General features: G+C 41.5%; 1 protein-coding gene across 1 annotated transcript; it reads right to left on the reverse strand.

The window, feature by feature from the left end:
• Positions 1-276: 276 nt before the first annotated feature.
• Positions 277-17,919, reverse strand: LOC103515085 (the record flags this gene model as incomplete). Its single annotated transcript, XM_026827886.1, is given in 18 exon segments — positions 277-396; positions 1,604-1,750; positions 2,186-2,315; positions 3,512-3,762; positions 4,694-4,927; positions 5,302-5,569; positions 6,119-6,850; positions 7,449-8,398; positions 8,507-8,698; positions 8,935-9,063; positions 9,293-9,952; positions 10,114-10,356; positions 10,446-11,581; positions 11,736-12,015; positions 12,419-12,994; positions 13,759-14,091; positions 14,940-15,324; positions 17,685-17,919. Coding segments are annotated over 18 exon segments (6,925 nt in total), but the record flags the coding sequence as incomplete, so codon positions are not given.
• Between the last annotated feature and the right edge of the window lie 1,054 nt (positions 17,920-18,973).

The following is an 18,973-nucleotide window of genomic DNA, read 5'->3' on the forward strand; positions in this document are numbered from 1 at the left end:
TTGGCCTACCGAGCATACAAGTGTAGGGAAGATACATTTTATGAAGTAGGTATTCCTTTAAAAAAAAATAATAATAATGAAGTACAGAATTTTAGATACTTCGTTGGTGAAGTACCTACGTAGACTACATACATTAAATTTTGTTGACTTTGCTTTTCTAATTTTAAAGACAGCGCTGTTGATTTGACCGTCGGTAAATTTCCCTATTTGAAAAAAAAAAGAAAAAATAATAAAAATATTAAGTTAACAAAAAGTCTATGTGTGTGTTTGACTTACCTTTCAAGTTGATCTGACAATGTTCACCAGTGTACCAGTGGAAACATTCGCACACAATGTCATTCTGGCCCTCTGTATAGCACGTTCCGTGGTAGTTGCAAGACTCACAGCCAGTCAATTCTGTCAAAAAGAGAGGAACATTTTTAGCTACAAGGGTTAAAACGTTAAAAGTTAAAGCTAAGGCAGTTTTCCTGACATAGTGGGTTAAATGCCTGCTGGTATGTAGATGTCAAATGTGACAAGGATGCGACACGAAACTTTTGGTTAAGATCGGTGCAACGTTTGGCAGCATTTTACCGCTTTTACACAGTAAGTATAACAAGCAGAGAGTGGGTTTACTTTTTTTACTTTCCTTATCCTATAGGAAGGAAAGTAATGTAATCGGGTCAACATTTCGATGGTCAGTTTTTAGTGCCAAAACACGTTTTGCCTAAGGCAGTTTTCCTGACATAGTGGGTTAAATGCCTGCAGGAGCTGTTGTTGTTGTTGTTATTGTTGCTAGGTCGCGGGTTCGATTCCTGCCTAGGGCGGATTTTAACATGAACGGATAATGTTTGTTCTTGGAACGGCTGGCTTTCTCCTATCCTGTCCTCGTTTTCTCTTAGATTTTGAGACGATAAGACCTCAGTTCTCTCCAATAAACCACTCAAAAAAAAAGAAAGAAAAAAAAAGCAAGTTAAAAGCCCTTTTTTTTTCATTTTCCTCCAGTTAAACTTAATCAGTTGAGTTTAACTGACCAGTTCAGACTTCACTAATGTCAGTTTAATCCTTTAAAATGTACTTGAATGGCTCGCTCTATACAGGGTACCCCAGAGTCACTCACCCGAGCATATTCTGCCAGGATACTGGGTGTTATGTGACGCATCAATGTACCCAGTTCTCGGAACGGTTGGCTTTCTCCTATCCTGTCCTCCTTTTCTCTTAGATTTTGAGACGATAAGACCTCAGTTCTCTCCAATAAACCACTTTAAAAAAAAGCAAGTTAAAAGCCCTCTCAGTTTTTTTTTCTTTTTTTTTTCATTTTCCTCCAGTTAAACTTGATCAGTTGAGTTTAACTGACCAGTTCTGACTGCACTAATGTCAGTTTAATCCTTTAAAATGTACTTGAATTGCTCGCTCTATACAGGGTACCCCAGAGTCACTCACCCGAGCATATTCTGCCAGGATACTGGGTGTTATGTGACGCATCAATGTACCCACATTTTCCTCCAGTTAAACTTGATCAGTTGAGTTTAACTGACCAGTTCTGACTGCACTAATGTCAGTTTAATCCTTTAAAATGTACTTGAATTGCTCGCTCTATACAGGGTACCCCAGAGTCACTCACCCGAGCATATTCTGCCAGGATACTGGGTGTTATGTGACGCATCAATGTACCCATCGCGACAGCTACAGGTGTACGTTCCTTTCAGATTGAAACATTGAGCGTTCTCAGAACAGTCGTGGAACCGGGGACTAGTACACTCGTCGAAATCTGGAAATAATTTTGTATGACTTGTGAGTATGATACAGGGGTTGGTGGTTCAAGTCCAGGTCAAATCATAAAATTGAACACATTTTAATCGAGAAACGATATACATATTTATCGTGAGTTATTTGTGGTGAAACCAAGAGTACCTTTACTAATTTTATCTTTTTCTTTCTCGTCTTTTCCCGTGCTTAGTTAGGATCAGCGTTTTTCGTCAGCCTCTAAATAAGCCCTGGGGTGATTGCTTTGGGCTGACATTTGGTTTTAGCTTCGAAATTTTTTACGAGCGGATGTCCTTCGCACTCAACCTTTCCTATTTCTTTAGCAAAGGAAATTTAAGGCTGATAACTTCCCTGTTTCAAGTCCCCAGCTAGACTCCTTTAATTCCATTACAATTCCTTTACAAACTCCATTTTTACGAAGACAACATGGTGGACTTACCTTCCGCTTCTAAACTCTGCAGATATTCCCTGGCTGCAAACACTTCTGTTCCGCCCAGACTATAGTTATTATGACGTAATGATTTCCTTAGTACATCCTTGAGCTTCACATCTTCAGTGTTGTCAGATAACTGAAACCAAATATCAACATACATTAAAATTTAATTTAATGATGTGAACATTTAATGATATGAACAGAACAAAAGACGGCCAGAACCAAAAGTCAGTCCAAAACTATCACCCTGAGGCTGATTGAGAGGCTGACGAAAAACGTCGACCCCTTTTGTGCACAGGAAAAGGCTAAGAAAAAGCGTTGGCAGCGTTGAAGAGTCTGGCAGCGTTGAAGAGTCGAACCAGTCCTCAGTCTATCAAACCTCACCTGTAGATGGAAGTTAACCTGTGCAGTCTCTGAGGCCCCCGAACCAGGCACGGGATCAAACCGGTTGATTTCCAGACCCTGGTACACATCCCTCAGTTCCGACTGCATCACCAGACGATCGAGTCCGTCCCTGGTGACAGCGGCTAGCTTGAGATACCCAGGCGAGGAGACGTCTTGTAGAGAGTCGGAGTAGCGGATCTTTTCCTTGCCGTTCCGGTCCAGGGCCAGTTTCATGTTGTAGGAGTAGGTTGCTGTGGAGAATAGAGTAGAATAGAATAGATTAGGATAAGGGTAGAATAGAATTAGATAAGAAATTAGAATACAATACGTATGGGTGCCTATTCCACGTGCACGGAACCTAAAAGTTATGGGCATATATTGGAAAAAATAGCTTTCTATAATCCCATTTTTTATGAGATTCAACATTTCTTATTTTCAGCTGCATAAGAGGGGTTAGGTTTTAGAATGCTTGAAAAATTGGGAAATATTTTCTCCATGAAAGAATCGTCTTTTAAAGAACAAGCCTCCAATTCTTAATACAGACCATAGAATGAGGAAAATAAACCTACATAAAATGGGGAAAAAATACTGTGACAGCAGCCCAAACCTATCTAGATCTTGAACTTATTAGTCAAAGTAAAAAATAAATAAAAATGAAATATTGGAATATGGCAAAGATCCAAAAGACACAAATCCCAGGTATACTCACGTTTACAAGGCCTGTCGACAAACATCCGCGAAAAGCCCGGTCTGCACACACATCGCATAACAAAAGATGGCCGGAACCAAAAGTCAGTCCAAAACTATCACCCTGAGGCTGATTGAGAGGCTGACGAAAAACGTCGACCCCTTTTGTGCACAGGAAAAGGCTAAGAAAAAGCGTTGGCAGCGTTGAAGAGTCTGGCAGCGTTGAAGAGTCGAACCAGTCCTCAGTCTATCAAACCTCACCTGTAGATGGAAGTTAACCTGTGCAGTCTCTGAGGCCCCCGAACCAGGCACGGGATCAAACCGGTTGATTTCCAGACCCTGGTACACATCCCTCAGTTCCGACTGCATCACCAGACGATCGAGTCCGTCCCTGGTGACAGCGGCTAGCTTGAGATACCCAGGCGAGGAGACGTCTTGTAGAGAGTCGGAGTAGCGGATCTTTTCCTTGCCGTTCCGGTCCAGGGCCAGTTTCATGTTGTAGGAGTAGGTTGCTGTGGAGAATAGAGTAGAATAGAATAGATTAGGATAAGGGTAGAATAGAATTAGATAAGAAATTAGAATACAATACGTATGGGTGCCTATTCCACGTGCACGGAACCTAAAAGTTATGGGCATATATTGGAAAAAATAGCTTTCTATAATCCCATTTTTTATGAGATTCAACATTTCTTATTTTCAGCTGCATAAGAGGGGTTAGGTTTTAGAATGCTTGAAAAATTGGGAAATATTTTCTCCATGAAATACGTCTTGAAGAGAATCGGAGTAGCGGATCTTTTCCTTGCCGTTCCGGTCCAGGGCCAGTTTCATGTTATAGGAGTAGGTTGCTGTGGAGAATAGAGTAGAATAGATTAGAATAAGAGTAAAATAGAATAGATTAGATTAGGAATAGAATAGATTAGGATAAGGCTAGAATAGAATTAGATAAGAAATTAGAATACAATACGTATGGGTGCCTATTCCACGTGCACGGAACCTAAAAGTTATGGACAGATATTGGAAAAAATAGCTTTCTATAATCCCATTTTTATTGAGATTCAACATTTCTTATTTTCAGCTGCATAAGAGGGGTTAGGTTTTAGAATGCTTGAAAAATTGGGAAATATTTTCTCCATGAAAGAATCGTCTTTTAAAGAACAAGCCTCCAATTCTTAATACAGACCATAGAATGAGCAAAATAAACCTACATAAAATGGGGAAAAAATACTGTGACAGAAGCCCAAAACTATCTAGATCTTGAACTTATTAGTCAAAGTAAAAAATAAATAAAAGAAAATAAACCTACATAAAATGGGGAAAAAATACTGTGACAGCAGCCCAAACCTATCTAGATCTTGAACTTATTAGTCAAAGTAAAAAATAAATAAAAATGAAATATTGGAATATGGCAAAGATCCAAAAGACACAAATCCCAGGTATACTCACGTTTACAAGGCCTGTCGACAAACATCCGCGAAAAGCCCGGTCTGCACACACATCGCATCTGATTCGACTCCGCCATACGCTGGCACACCTCGTTTCTAGACGCCTTACATTCTGGCTTACAGTCGATATCGGACGAATGGGTTAAGATACCGCTGATCAGGACATCGTTCGGGTTAATCTCGTTGGTTTCGTCGGGGACTTGTATGTCGACGATTGGTCGTTCGATGATCGGAACTGGAGAGAAAAATTAGAGGTGAAAATTTTAGTTTTTACGGTCATTCGAAGGGTTGAGGGGGAAAAAGAGGTTGAAATCAGATGTGAGGGCGTTTCTATGGCTAAATCTTGGGGTAGTGAGATCACGCCGGTACGTCAGACCAAGTTCCAGGATTTGTTTTGGCTAGAATAATAAAAAAGAGCCAGCAGTATTTAATAGATAAATATCTATTTGTAGCTAAGTCATTTGAAATTTTTGTGAATACAGATCGTCGTGTAGATGTTACTACATTATTTGAAATTTAAAAACCCCAATCCTTCCAACACCGTGAGATAGGTACCATGTCTATCTCATGGACACGAAAAGCAAAGCAAGCAATAACTAAACTACTCACCAGTGCCTGGTTTCTTGTCCGTGACTACAAGTAGAATAGATTCATTCTCATGTGGATTCTTCTTGGGCGGGGGTGGCGGTGCAGTGATCAAATCTGGATGCGCCGTGGCTGGATGAGCAGATCCTGAGAAGTGTGGAGCATACTCTGTAGTGACCACAGGTATCGGCACAGTTGTAGTTACAGTGGACAGTATCTTAGTGGGTTTGAGTAGGGTGTGAACTTCAGTGACGGTGTCTATCATAGTGGATGTGTGTGTCTTGGTGAGCACCAACGTATAAAGTAAATTTACAACAGCCTAATAAAAATCGCACTGAGTTTAGTCCCAAGGTTCTCCTTGAAAATTTGTAGCTGCCTCATTAAATAGTCAAACAACCTTTACACTTTCAAAATTCTCTGTATACAAACGTTGGGGACACGGAAGGAGCCTAGATATTGTTTCTGGGCGTCCAAGAGGGTTTTAAACCCCCAACCCTTCCAACACCGTGAGATAGGTACCATGTCTATCTCACGGACATAGAAAGCAAAGCAAGCAATAACTAAACTACTCACCAGTGCCTGGTTTCTTGTCCGTGACTACAAGTAGAATAGATTCATTCTCATGTGGATTCTTCTTGGGCGGGGGTGGCGGTGCAGTGATCAAATCTGGATGCGCCGTGGCTGGATGAGCAGATCCTGAGAAGTGTGGAGCATACTCTGTAGTGACCACAGGTACCGGCACAGTTGTAGTTACAGTGGATAGTATCTTAGTGGGTTTGAGTAGGGTGTGAACTTCAGTGACGGTGTCTATCATAGTGGATGTGTGTGTCTTGGTGAGCACCAACGTATGAGTGGAAGGTTTCTGTCCACTAGATTGTACAATGGTTGTCTCTGTGATGGTTACCGACAGGGTTTGTGTGTGCGTTACGAATCGGGTGGGCAGTTCTGTCATAGAGCCTTGCATGTTTCCGATTTGATATTGGTCTTGTTCGTTTACCTCCACGCCTACAATGTCTGGACTACTCTCAACGGGTTCGTGGGTTTCCGCTGGTAGTTCCTTGTCTATAACCATGCTGATCACGCTATGGTGTGCCACTGTGGTGCGGGTAGGTTTAATCTTGATGGTAGGCTTCGTGTACAGGTTCGTAAACACGGTTGTCTGGCCTGTCTTTGACAACAGGGTTTTGATCTTATGCTCTGTCTGCGCAATGGGTTCCTCGCTTTCAGACCCAATGATGACGCCGTTATTCCATTCCGTGGTGGGGTTGTCTGTTGCTATCACATCCTGAGCGATGGGTTGACCCACCACAACAGTTTGCATGGCAGGTGGGTTGACAGGTTTGCTTGGTTTGGGTAGTTTGATATCATTCATAGCTACCTTGCTTGGAGCCACTATGACTTCTGGTCTCAGATGGTTTCCGTCCACACTCACAGAAGATCCTATACCTGGGAGGGAAATACTTGGACTGTTAGCATTGTCGTGAGGTTTAACACTCTGAACTAATCCTACTGGGAACGCGTTCTCATTAGGTCGCAGCAGATTGATTGGTTTCTTCGTGGTAGACGTCTGCCGCTAAGGCAGTTTTCCTGACATAGTGGGTTAAATGCCTGCAGGAGCTGTTGTTGTTGTTGTTGTTGCTAGGTCGCGGGTTCTATTCCTGCCTGGGGCGGATTTTAACATGAACGGATAATGTTTGTTCTCGGAAACGTTGGTTTGCCTATAGAAAGCACTTGAGTGTTTCCATGGAACGCAGTCTCCTTTTCAGGTTTCCCCGTGATGATTTGTGCCTTGATATCCAACTCGTTGAGTGTCGGTCTTGGAACTAGGTCGCGGGTTCGATTCCTGCCTGGGGCGGATTTCAACATGAACGGATAATGTTTGTTCTTGGAACGGCTGGCTTTCTCCTATCCTGTCCTCCTTTTCTCTTAGATTTTGAGACGATAAGACCTCAGTTCTCTCCAATAAACCACTTCAAAAAAGCAAGTTAAAAGCCCTCTCGGTTTTTTTTCCTCCAGTTAAACTTAATCAGTTGAGTTTAACTGATCAGTTCTGACTGCACTAATGTCAGTTTAATCCTTTAAAATGTACTTGAAGGGCTCGCTCTATACAAGGTACCCCAGAGTCACTCACCCGAGCATATTCTGCCAGGATACTGGGTGTTATGTGACGCATCAATGTACCCATCTCGACAACTACAGGTGTACGTTCCTTTCAGATTGAAACATTGAGCGTTCTCAGAACAGTCGTGGAACCGGGGACTAGTACACTCGTCGAAATCTGGCGTTGGTTTGCCTATAGACAACACCTGTGTGTTTCCATGGAACGCAGTCTCCTTTTCAGGTTTCCCCGTGATGATTTGTGCCTTGATATCCAACTCGTTGAGTGTCGGTCTTGGAACGGCTAATCCCTCATCAGGTTTGGAGCCCTGTTCATATTTCAAATCATACATGGACAGAGGGATCTGGTGACCGTTTTGGTGATAGGGGACTTTGCCTGCATTGGTATTCCCGTTAGGACTGTGCTTTGTATTGTCATAATGGCTTTGAGTATTATCATGGTGGGTCTTTGTACCGTCATAATGTGTCTGACCATTCTCATGTTGGCTTTGTGTTTCACGATGTGTTTTGGTTCCATCATAGTGAGTGTTGCTCTCTTGATGTGGGCTCCTGTTGGGTGAACTATACTCAGGCTTGTTATCCACAGGTGGCGTGGAAGTATCATGTCCCACTTCATGCCACTCGTTATTGTGCGTTTCCATCGTTGGCTTCTGGTTTGGATGTTGTTGTAGATGAGTGTTAGATTGTTGAGGTGGTGGTGCTGGGGTGTTGGCATGGTTCACAACTACAGCATATTCGGAGGAGGGTGCATCAGGCTTGGCAGTGTATTTGTTAAGCTGTTCCTGATGTTGATGTAGAATGTTCAGCACCTCTTGTTCCAGTTTTAGTTGTTCTTCTTCGTAGTCTTCAGAAGACTGACTGTCAGCTTGGTTTTGACCTTTGTGCTTCTTCTGATTCTGTGCTTGTTGTTTCTCATAGTTGTGATATTGTTGTTGTTGTTGTTGTTGTTGACTTTGCTGTGCTTGCTGTTGTATCTCTTGTTGTTTTTGCTGTTGTTGCTGCTCTTGTTCTTGTTGCTTTTGCTGTTGTTCTTGTTGTTTTTGCTGCTGTTGTTGATTTGGTTGTTGCTGTTGATTTTGTAGTCGATTATATTCTCCTTGTTGGTTATTACTCTCTTGTTCCAGTTTTAGTTGTTCTTCTTCGTAGTCTTCAGACGACTGATTGTCAGCTTGGTTTTGACCCTTGTGCTTCTTCTGATTCTGTGCTTGTTGTTTCTCATAGTTGTGATATTGCTGTTGTTGTTGACTTTGCTGTGCTTGCTGTTGCTGTTGTATCTCTTGTTGTTTTTGCTGTTGTTGCTGCTCTTGTTCTTGTTGCTTTTGCTGTTGTTGTTCTTGTTGTTTTTGCTGCTGTTGTTGATTTGGTTGTTGCTGTTGATTTTGTAGTCGATTATATTCTCCTTGTTGGTTATTACTGGGTTGAGCAATAATATTCTTCTGATTGTCTCGTATATACTGTTTGTGTTCTTGAAGCAGCTGTTCTTGTTGCTGTTGTTGTTGTTGTTGTTGTTGTTGATATTGTTGCTGTTGTTGCTGATACTGTTGCTGCTGTTGATATTGTTGTTGCTGTTGATTCTGTTTCTGTTATATTGTTGCTGTTGTTGCTGATACTGTTGCTGCTGTTGATATTGTTGTTGCTGTTGATTCTGTTTCTGTTTCTTCACATGTTCTTCGTACTTCTGCTTCTGTTGTTCATATTGTTTCTGCTGATCGCGTACATGTTGCTCGTACTGTTGTTTTTCTTGTTCTCTCAGTTTCTCATTATAGTGTAGTTGTTCTGCTTGGTTTCTATGTTCTTGCTTCTGTTGGTCCCGAATGTGTTGCTCAAATGGTTGTTTGTTCTGCTGAGAATATCCTCCCTGGTGATCAAACGCCTGTTTGTTTTGTTGTCCACGAATCTTCGTACTTTTGCTTCTGTTGTTCATATTGTTTCTGCTGATCGCGTACATGTTGCTCGTACTGTTGTTTTTGTTGTTCTCTCAGTTTCTCATTATAGTGTAGTTGTTCTGCTTGGTTTCTATGTTCTTGCTTCTGTTGATCCCGAATGTGTTGCTCAAATGGTTGTTTGTTCTGCTGAGAATATCCTCCCTGGTGATCAAACGCCTGTTTGTTTTGTTGTCCACGAATGTGGTGACTAGGTTCTTGTTTGTGTTCGTTGATTGGGTTTTGATACTCCAGTACACCCTGGCCAGTAGGTTTGATACTTTCAAACGGATATTCGCTTGTCGGACGGGGCTGGGGTCTCTTCTTGTTTCCATATTGGAGGAAATATTCCACAGAGGGTTTGCTTGGTGAGGAAGGCGGTGGTGATTTGTAATTGTTCTGCTTGAACTTGAGTTCATCTGGTACTTGTCCAGGATGCAAGGGTCTTGTATTGGATTCTTGAATAAGCTCTCCATCGTTTGTGAAATCTTCTGGTAGAGGAGGTGGTGGTCCCATGTATTCCTCGTTTATATGAGATGGTTTCTTGTGAATATGTATTTGTTCGTTGCTCTGATAGCTAACCGGTCTCTGATCAGGCGTAGGTCTTTGTTCTGGTCTATCCAGATAATCATTATTTCGTTTGTGAAATCTTCTGGTAGAGGAGGTGGTGGTCCCATGTATTCCTCATTGATATGAGATGGTTTCTTATGAATATGTATTTGTTCGTTGCTCTGATAGCTAACCGGTCTCTGATCAGGCGTAGGTCTTTGTTCTGGTCTATCCAGATAATCATTATGTACTGTACCATGCTGCAGAGGTTCTCGGTGGTCAGACTGTGGTATCTTCTGTCCTCCATATTGGATATTGTCAGGACTCACGTTAATACCACTAGGTGCGACAGCAACGTTGAAATTCATCTGATCATTCGGTATAACAGCCTGATGAACATTTCCTACTGGATGTACGTTGTTCATCGTGTACACATGGTTAGTAGACACAGCACCCACCGCTGTGGGGGGACTACTGTAGATTTTAACACCAAGTGCACTACTAGGGGCGGCTTCATTGAACACTTCTCCCTTGGGTCCATGCTTGTTCCCTTGGTCTGAGTAGATCAATGCCGTCTACCAAGTGCACTACTAGGGGCGGCTTCATTGAACACTTCTCCCTTGGGTCCATGCTTGTTCCCTTGGTCTGAGTAGATCAATGCCGTCTCACTACCATGTGGAATCACTACGTTGGCTACTTGAGATGGCTGCAGATTCACCAGTAAAGGATCCACGGATGAATGCTCCACAAACTTGGGTGCATTTTCCTGAATGACCACGGGCTCTCTGTTTTCGAAATGGTCATAAGTGTGAACTTGCTGAGAGCCTGAGAGTTGAGGTGCCTCATGTGCTTCATGATCTTCATAGATCTGAGCGCCCATTTGAATCTCGAAACTGTTCTGAATATTAGAGAATGGGTTGTTCTGGTTATGACCACTCGGATTCTGGTTGTGTCCACTATGTGGTTTCTGATGGAACGGATGTGAATTGAAATGCTCATTGTTCACTTTGGTAGGACGAATAGGCAGCTTGGGTTTCTGCTTGAGGATAGGCGGTGCTGGAGGTCTCAAGTCAGGGATAATATCATTGTACTCTACCAGATGAGACCCGGCCGCTGGCAATGGGTTAAACTTGGGCGGAGGATACTTGGTCTCTTCATTCTTGTTGGATGAGGAGAACACATTTTCCTTGTGGGATACTGGAGGTCCTTGTGACGGTGGAGGTGGAGGGCGCATACCAATAGGCACGTCGTCTTTAGGTTTCTTCGCCTCTGGAGGTCTCACACCGAGAACCGACGGTCTGCCCACGATGACGTCACTATTAGCTGTGATAACTTCTCCTGGACTAATAGGAATGCCTCCGTTCAGAAGTGGTTTCTCTGATGTCGCCTTCAAGCTTGCCGAGTGTATTGTATTCCGTGAATATGTGTCCGCATATTGGTTACTCTCAATGATCTGCGATTCTTGTGGCTCAATGTCCTTCTCACTTGATAACCCTGACAGAGGGATATAGATAGGTGCTCGGGTTGATGACCGCAGTGTATTAGGAGTGGACTTTTCTTCATACTCATTACGTAGGGGGTAATGATTCTCATGTTGCCCACTGGTATGCAGATGCTGTCCATTGCTGTGCAGAGGAACCTTGTCGTTCTTCGAAAAAGTTGGGAACTTGTAAGTCTGATGAGCCGGCGGCACCTTCAAGCTTTCGTTCTTATACTTTTCCGTCGTCCAGGGGGTAATGATTCTCATGTTGCCCACTGGTATGCAGATGCTGTCCATTGCTGTGCAGAGGAAGCTTGTCGTTCTTCGAAAAAGTTGGGAACTTGTAAGTCTGATGAGCCGGCGGCACCTTCAAGCTTTCGTTCTTATACTTTTCCGTCGTCTTAAGATTGTTCTTCAAATACCCCGCCATCGCACTCAGCACCGGTTTCAGCGCTGTCAGACTATTAATGCTAAGTGATCCCAGGGAGAGTAAGTCGTTCATGCCGACGCCGCTAGGGGGTTTACTGTCGGGGTGTTTGGTGATGGGGTCGGACACGGGGATGACCGTTTCGTTGCCGTCCCCATTGGTGACTTTGATGACGGGAGTGCCTGGGAGGAGGGTAGCGCCGTTCTTGATCACCGTTGAAGACGTCAGGTAGGAGGTTTGACCTGAAACGAAAAGGAAGCAGAGTTCAATTTAGAATACAACATTCAAATTGACGTTCGAGGAACATAGTTCTTTAATAATAAAGTTGATAAAGAAACTGCTAGTTTTTGAAAGTAAACAAATTTAATTCTTTGAAATGGGTTTCTTTGGTGACTGTGATGGTGGTAGTTTGCATTATTGGTTTTCCAACAAGAGGTATGAACTACGAACCTTACAACTGAGAGTTAACTAAAACAAATTAAAGCGCCTTAAAGACCTTGTTTAGACTGCGGGATTAGAGGGACTTTTCAGTCTCATCCTGGCAGGATAAACAACGTATATTTATTCTATTCTTAACAATAAAAAAACGCTTAAGAATAAAATAAAATAACTAAATAAGTATAAAGTTAAAATAGGTTCACTCACCAGCAGTCTTCTCCTTCACATTCACATTAGTCGCGCCAATCTTCTCTTTCTGATACTGCGTTTTCTCCACCGGTTTCTTGTTCAGCGTTAGCTTCGTTTGCAACACTGGTGTTTTCTTCTTGTTCTCATATTCCAGGTTGGCACTGGCCGTCTGCTTCACATCCGTCTCGTAGGAAGATACGATCTCGTTGTTATAAGGTTGGTAAGGCCGGGTGTAATCCTGTGGCAAGTGATTCATGGCGGTGATTTCTACCTTTTCCCCACTCTTAAGCGTAGCAGTGGACACAATCTTATCCTCCGTTTTGAGAGAGCTTTTCAGCAAAGAAATTTGTCCCTCGTCTAGCAACGAACTCGCTAACGTTTCTGTGATGAGATTCTCGATGATTTTCGTTCTCGAATTGACCACGGTTTGTTCGTTGGACAGGAGCGTTGTGAAGTAGGTGTAGGTCGTCAGGTAGGTTTTGGTGGCGAAGATGTGCATGCTGTGAGACTCGCTTTGAAGCATGGCGGTTTCGGTGGGTTCGACGTTGATTTGGTCCGGTTGAGAGAGGTTTTCCTTGTGATTGTTTTTGTCACCTGGAAATAAATAAACGTAGAAAATTATGGAGGGATAGTGTCATACCATTGGTGGTCATTAATGAATAGAAGGCATCAATATCGCTTGTAAAAGGCCTGTAAAGTTCAATACCTATTGTCAGCGAGATATTATGACAAAGTATTTATTGCAGGATAAATTCGTTCGGTGGAATGTTAAAATACTTTTCTGATATAAAATGAATAGAAGGCATTAATATCGCTTGTAATAGGCCTGTAAAGTTTAATACCTATTGTCAGCGAGATATTATGACAAAGTATTTATTGCAGGATAAATTCGTTCGGTGGAATGTTAAAATACTTTTCTGATATATTTTTTTTTCTTAGAAAATTGCCATACTTTAAGCCATTTTTTCGAGTTTCCAAAACCTAAGACCCCGAGATTTTTTTTTTTTTCTTTTTCTTAGAAAATTGCCATACTTTAAGCCATTTTTTCGAGTTTCCAAAACCTAAGACCCCGAGATTTTTTTTTTTTTCTTTTTTTTTTTTTTTGCCTTAGAAAATTGCCATACTTTAAGCCATTTTTTCGAGTTTCCAAAACCTAAGACCCCGAGATTTTATTTTTTTTTGAATGCTACCTAATGCCACAATTTCAAAAATAGGAAGTGAAATAAATATGCTCAATTATGATTTATTTTTCTTTTCTTTTTCAATGTCTAACCAGAGATGTAGTTTGAATTGGAAAATAGCAAAGTGAAAGAAGAAGATGTAGTGTGACGAAGATACACAGATCCAGTTTAACTCACCTTTCGTCTTATCCTTATTCACCGGTTTCTTATGTTCATTCTTCTCAAGCTCCGGTCTCTTCGTTTGCAAATGAAACGTCTCCGTCACAACATCCGATGAGGTTGCAATCTCAGACGTTACCACCGTATTCCCGTTCGCTTCCTGGATCGTGTTGAAATAGGTGTACGTCACGAAGTAGGTTTTGGTGACATCGGTGGTGCTCGGTTGAATCGTTTCCACAGGTGACGAACCAAACGGTTTGTCACTCTGCGTGATGATGACCTGAGTGAGAACGTCTTGCGTGGAGATCACTTTCATGTCCAGCCCATCTGAGATGGTTTTGGTGAATTGTACTGGAAAAGGGAAAATGAAATATCGGGTTATAGTATTTATTTTCAAAGGTATTAAAGAAATGGTTTTGGTGAATTGTACTAGACAAGGGAGAATGAAATATAGGGTCATAGTGGAAAAGGGAAAATGAAATATAGGGTTATAGTATTTATTTTCAAAGGTATTAAAGAAATGGTTTTGGTGAATTGTACTAGACAAGGGAGAATGAAATATAGGGTCATAGTGTTTATTTTCCGCCACACATTTTCTGACTGTCAGACAGACCTAGATCTTTAAGACAGTCTGGGCCTGACATGTCAAATTACACGAAAATCACCTCATAAGGTATTCATATTAAAATTAAAGAAATGGTTTTGCTGAATTGTACTGACGCGAGAACGATATATAGATTATATAGGGTCATATTTAGTATTTATCTTAAACGGTATCAATTTGCTCAAGCAAAGTTTTTGTCGAAAAAATGGCTAATGTCCCGCCCCTAAGTCTAGCCCAACCGTCATTCAAGGCAAGCTACAACGAAATGTGGCGCCTAAGAAATAATGCAATTCCTCAATTCCTAATCCCGGTCACTCAAGCTCAGTCTTCAGACCAGAAGTCCGACATTCTTTCTGCCACACACATGTTCCGACTGTCAGACAGACCTAGGTCTTTAAAACAGTCGAGCGTGAGTGGCCGGCATAATATGTCAAATCACACGAAAATTACCTTATAAAACACAAAAGTTTCCAACTCATCCTCAAAGGTAAGGCCAGCTCACTATCAGGTAGACTTGACAGGTACGGCTGAAAAGGTCCGAAACGGCATACCTGATAGTGAGTGGCTGGCCTAAGTAATTTTACTGAAATCTCACCTGTATTGATATACGTGTTCGTGTCCTGAATGACGTCATACGAGGTTTCAATCGCGTTGTCAATCTCACCGGACAGGGAAGTCACCGTGTTCAAAATCGTTTTCTTCGTCGTCAACACAATCGGTTGCTCCTCATCCAGAAGAGTGTTCAAATAGGTATAAGTCGTGTGATACACTTGTGTTATCAAATCCACCGGAGACGTCAGCGTTATTTGATTCGCTGAGTTAACTGGCGCAGTCGAATGAGGGTTTTTCACGTCCTCTGTGACAACGTTGGAGATGACCTCCTCGCTGGATGTGGTTTTGGTGACGTTGTTCTGAAGGAAGGTCGTCAGGTAGGTGTACGTGGTGAGGTAGGTCTTGGTGATGAACTGATTGTTCAGATGCTAGAAAATAGAGAAACGACGGATATTGTTAGGGAGTAGAATAGAAGACTTTGTTTTGTAGAATAGAAGATTAAAAATACAATAGTTGTTCTTTGTTTCGTCCTGTTCTGAGAGATATTTTTTAATGATGCCTATTCCTGGATAAAAACTGAATGTCCTGTTCTGAGGGGTATTTTTTAATGATGCCTATTCCTGGATAAAAACTGAATATTTTAAGAAGCTCATCTTTTTTTTAAACCAACTTTTGCAAAAGATCTGATGTCCCTTCCCAAAAGAGCCACATAAAATCCACTCATTCCTACCAATAAAATATACTAAGTAACTTTACAAACTGCTCAGCTGGTGGGGTAAAGGGACTTTACAGTCCTATCCCAACAAGGTAAACATTCTATTTTAACGCACATTAATGTTCACATTGAACAAACAAAGTTCTGCATAATAGGCTCTAATGTCCACTCATAAAGTTGTAGCAAATAGCAATACGAATGGCAGTAAATAACACTACCAATACCTACTAACCTATCTCACGGACACGAAAAGTAAGTACCTATTACGCACATTAATGCTAGCATTGAACAAACAAAGTTCTGCATAATAGGCTCTAATGTCCACTCATAAAGTTGTAGCAAATAGCAATACGAATGGCAGTAAATAACAGGCACTCCGAGTATTTACTTTATTGCCGATCTTATGCAATCTCTAATCAACTATTCCTATCTCGAATACCTGACAGATCACTGCAGCAATGGCATGACATGTAAATTGACATGAATGACATGTAAATTGACATGCATGTTTTCTAATGGTGAACATAAATGAGATATGTGCATTTCACCTTTATGACTTCTGGTCGATTGATTCGAGACCGACCGATCTATGGGGTAAAAGATTTGCCCAGAACAGACCAAGTTTGAAAGAAGGTTTAGCGATTAAAAGTCTTTTTTTCTATGGCAATAGTTATTTTTCGTACACAAAAAGCCCACTCTGAGGCTTAGGTGTTGGGGCAAACCGCCCTTAAAGTTGGGTTAAGCTTACACAAAATTTTATTTAATTTAAAATCAACACGCCATTTCGAAAGGCAAAACCAATTCCTAGCCAATTCATGTTTTCTAATGGTGAACATAAATGAGTTATGTGCATTTCACCTTTATGACTTCTGGACGATTGATTCGAGACCGACCGATCTATGGGGTAAAAGGTTTGCCCAGAACAGACAGTCAAGTTTGAAAGAAGGTTTAGCGATTAAAAGTCTTTTTTTCTATGCCAATAGTTATTTTTCGTACACAAAAAGCCCACTCTGAGGCTTAGGTGTAGGGGCAAACCGCGCTTAAAGTTGGGTTAAGCTTACACAAAATTTTATTTAATTTAAAATCAACACGCCCATTTCGAAAGGCAAAACCAATTCCTAGCCAATTCCAAAAGCCAATGTCAATCACCTTTACCAGCGAACCCTGTCAAAGTTACCATGGAAGCTAACACTCGGATCTCACATAAAACGCCAACCCATTATCGGTAATCAAGAGAAGCTACCACCACTTCACCTGTCTATTATAGCAATTTACTAGGATTTAAGCTACTATTTCATCTTATCTATTATGGCAATTTACTAGGAGATTCTTGAGAATGAAATTGTCAGTGCAAAGGGCATGAAGATCAGACTTCTTGCAATGAGAGAAGTATAAGATTTTACACGGAATACCGCCAGATTAGCAACGATCTCTCTTGGAATTGACTGTCTAAACTTTGTGGATTTGGAAAATTAGAGGGTTGATGACCGGCCAAAACAAATGTCTTATCGGTAATCAAGTGAAGCTACCACCACTTCACCTGTCTATTATAGCAATTTACTAGGATTTAAGCTACTATTTCATCTCATCTATTATGGCAATTTACTAGGAGATTCTTGAGAATGAAATTGCCAGTGCAAAGGGCATGAAGATCAGACTTCTTGCAATGAGTGAAGTAAAAGATTTTACACGGAATACCGCCAGATTAGCAACGATCTCTCTTGGAATTGACTGTCTAAAAGTTTGTGGATTTGGAAAATTAGAACAAAATAACCTAGCAAAAACAATGGAAGAGTTAAGTGGAAAGTTGAGGAATCGAATCTTAATCAAGGCATGGGGTTTTATCCTAAACGATTTGATAAATCATCTTTTTACACTGGTAATGTTTTACGCCAATCGCTCCTCACCTAATTACTTGACAGTTCTTCAAGAGGTTGAAAACACCTCGAAGTCTCAACAAGGAAAAAATATTTCGATTGGAATGAAAATCTGGATCTTTGGAAAGCGTGTGACATTTACTCTATCTCGGAAGTTATTTATCAGTAGGTAGCATAAACAAGCACTAAATATTACCTGTGTTTCATGGGGAAGCAGCATCACCATATGATTGCTAATCGTACTGGGCGCCAGCGTGATAGGTCGCGTCACATTGGCGGTCAATATCCGATAGTGGTTGTCCCCAGGGTAGGTGGTTCGGTCCCCGGCGACTATAACTTGGACGCCGTTACTCATCACCTTGGTGGCGAGATTGAGGCGGGCCTCGTTCAGCAAGCTGATGGTGCTCTCTGGGGAGAGAAAACGGAGTTAATGAACGGAAGGGTTTGAGGCGTTTCTATGTGGCGTTGTGGCCAGAAAGATTCTATGAGGCCAGGTCCAGAAAAAATAAAAATAAAATAAATGTGGTTTTACATAACTCGAGATATCTGTGTGTTTGAATCAAACGTTGTTTGTGTCACAGGTTCTGGTTCGGTCGTATAAGTAGAGTCATCCATCTAAAGGTCTGTCTACACACAGTTGACCGGCCGTCAATCGATATCGATTCATGTCGACCGTATCGTCCACACTGCCTCGACAACATGGATTCACCTCGTCGATCGACGGCCGGTCGACTATGTGTGGACACATTTTAAGGGCAGGTTTTGACTAAGAGAAGTATGCGAATGTAGAGTTGACAAAGCTTTTCTTTTAGTCTCCGATTGAGGTTATGTACTGGGTTAGGCTAGGCTTGAACTATTTTCACAGTTCTAGTAAGCCTATCCCGGTACATAACTAGAACCTGAATATCTGATTAGCCCTAATTTGAGACTATTTTTTGAAGAATGTTCAATAATATCAGCCCTCAATGTGGTAAGATCAACCTAAAAAAAGCTTCTGGCGAGAAGCGTTGTTCTTGTTGTTTTTGCTGCTGCTGTTGTTGATTTGGTTGTTGCTGTTGATTTTGTAGTCGATTATATTCTCCTTGTTGGTTATTACTGGGTTGAGCAATAATATTCTTCTGATTGTCTCGTATATACTGTTTGTGTTCTTGAAGCAGCTGTTCTTGTTGCTGTTGTTGTTGTTGATATTGTTGCTGTTGCTGCTGCTGTTGTTGTTGATACTGTTGCTGCTGTTGATATTGTTGTTGCTGTTGATTCTGTTTCTGTTTCTTCACATGTTCTTCGTACTGACAGTCTGGGCTTGACATGTCAAATTACACGAAAATCACCGCACAAGGTATTCATATAAAAATTAAAGAAATGGTTTTGCTGAATTGTACTGACGCGAGAACGAAATATAGGGTCATCTTTAGTATTTATCTTAAACGGTATCAATTTGCTCAAGCAAAGTTTTTGTCGATATTGTTGCTGTTGCTGCTGTTGTTG

The sequence above is a fragment of the Diaphorina citri genome, unplaced genomic scaffold (genome assembly GCF_000475195.1).
Source record: "Diaphorina citri unplaced genomic scaffold, Diaci psyllid genome assembly version 1.1 scaffold1271, whole genome shotgun sequence".
Lineage (NCBI taxonomy): Eukaryota > Metazoa > Arthropoda > Insecta > Hemiptera > Psyllidae > Diaphorina > Diaphorina citri.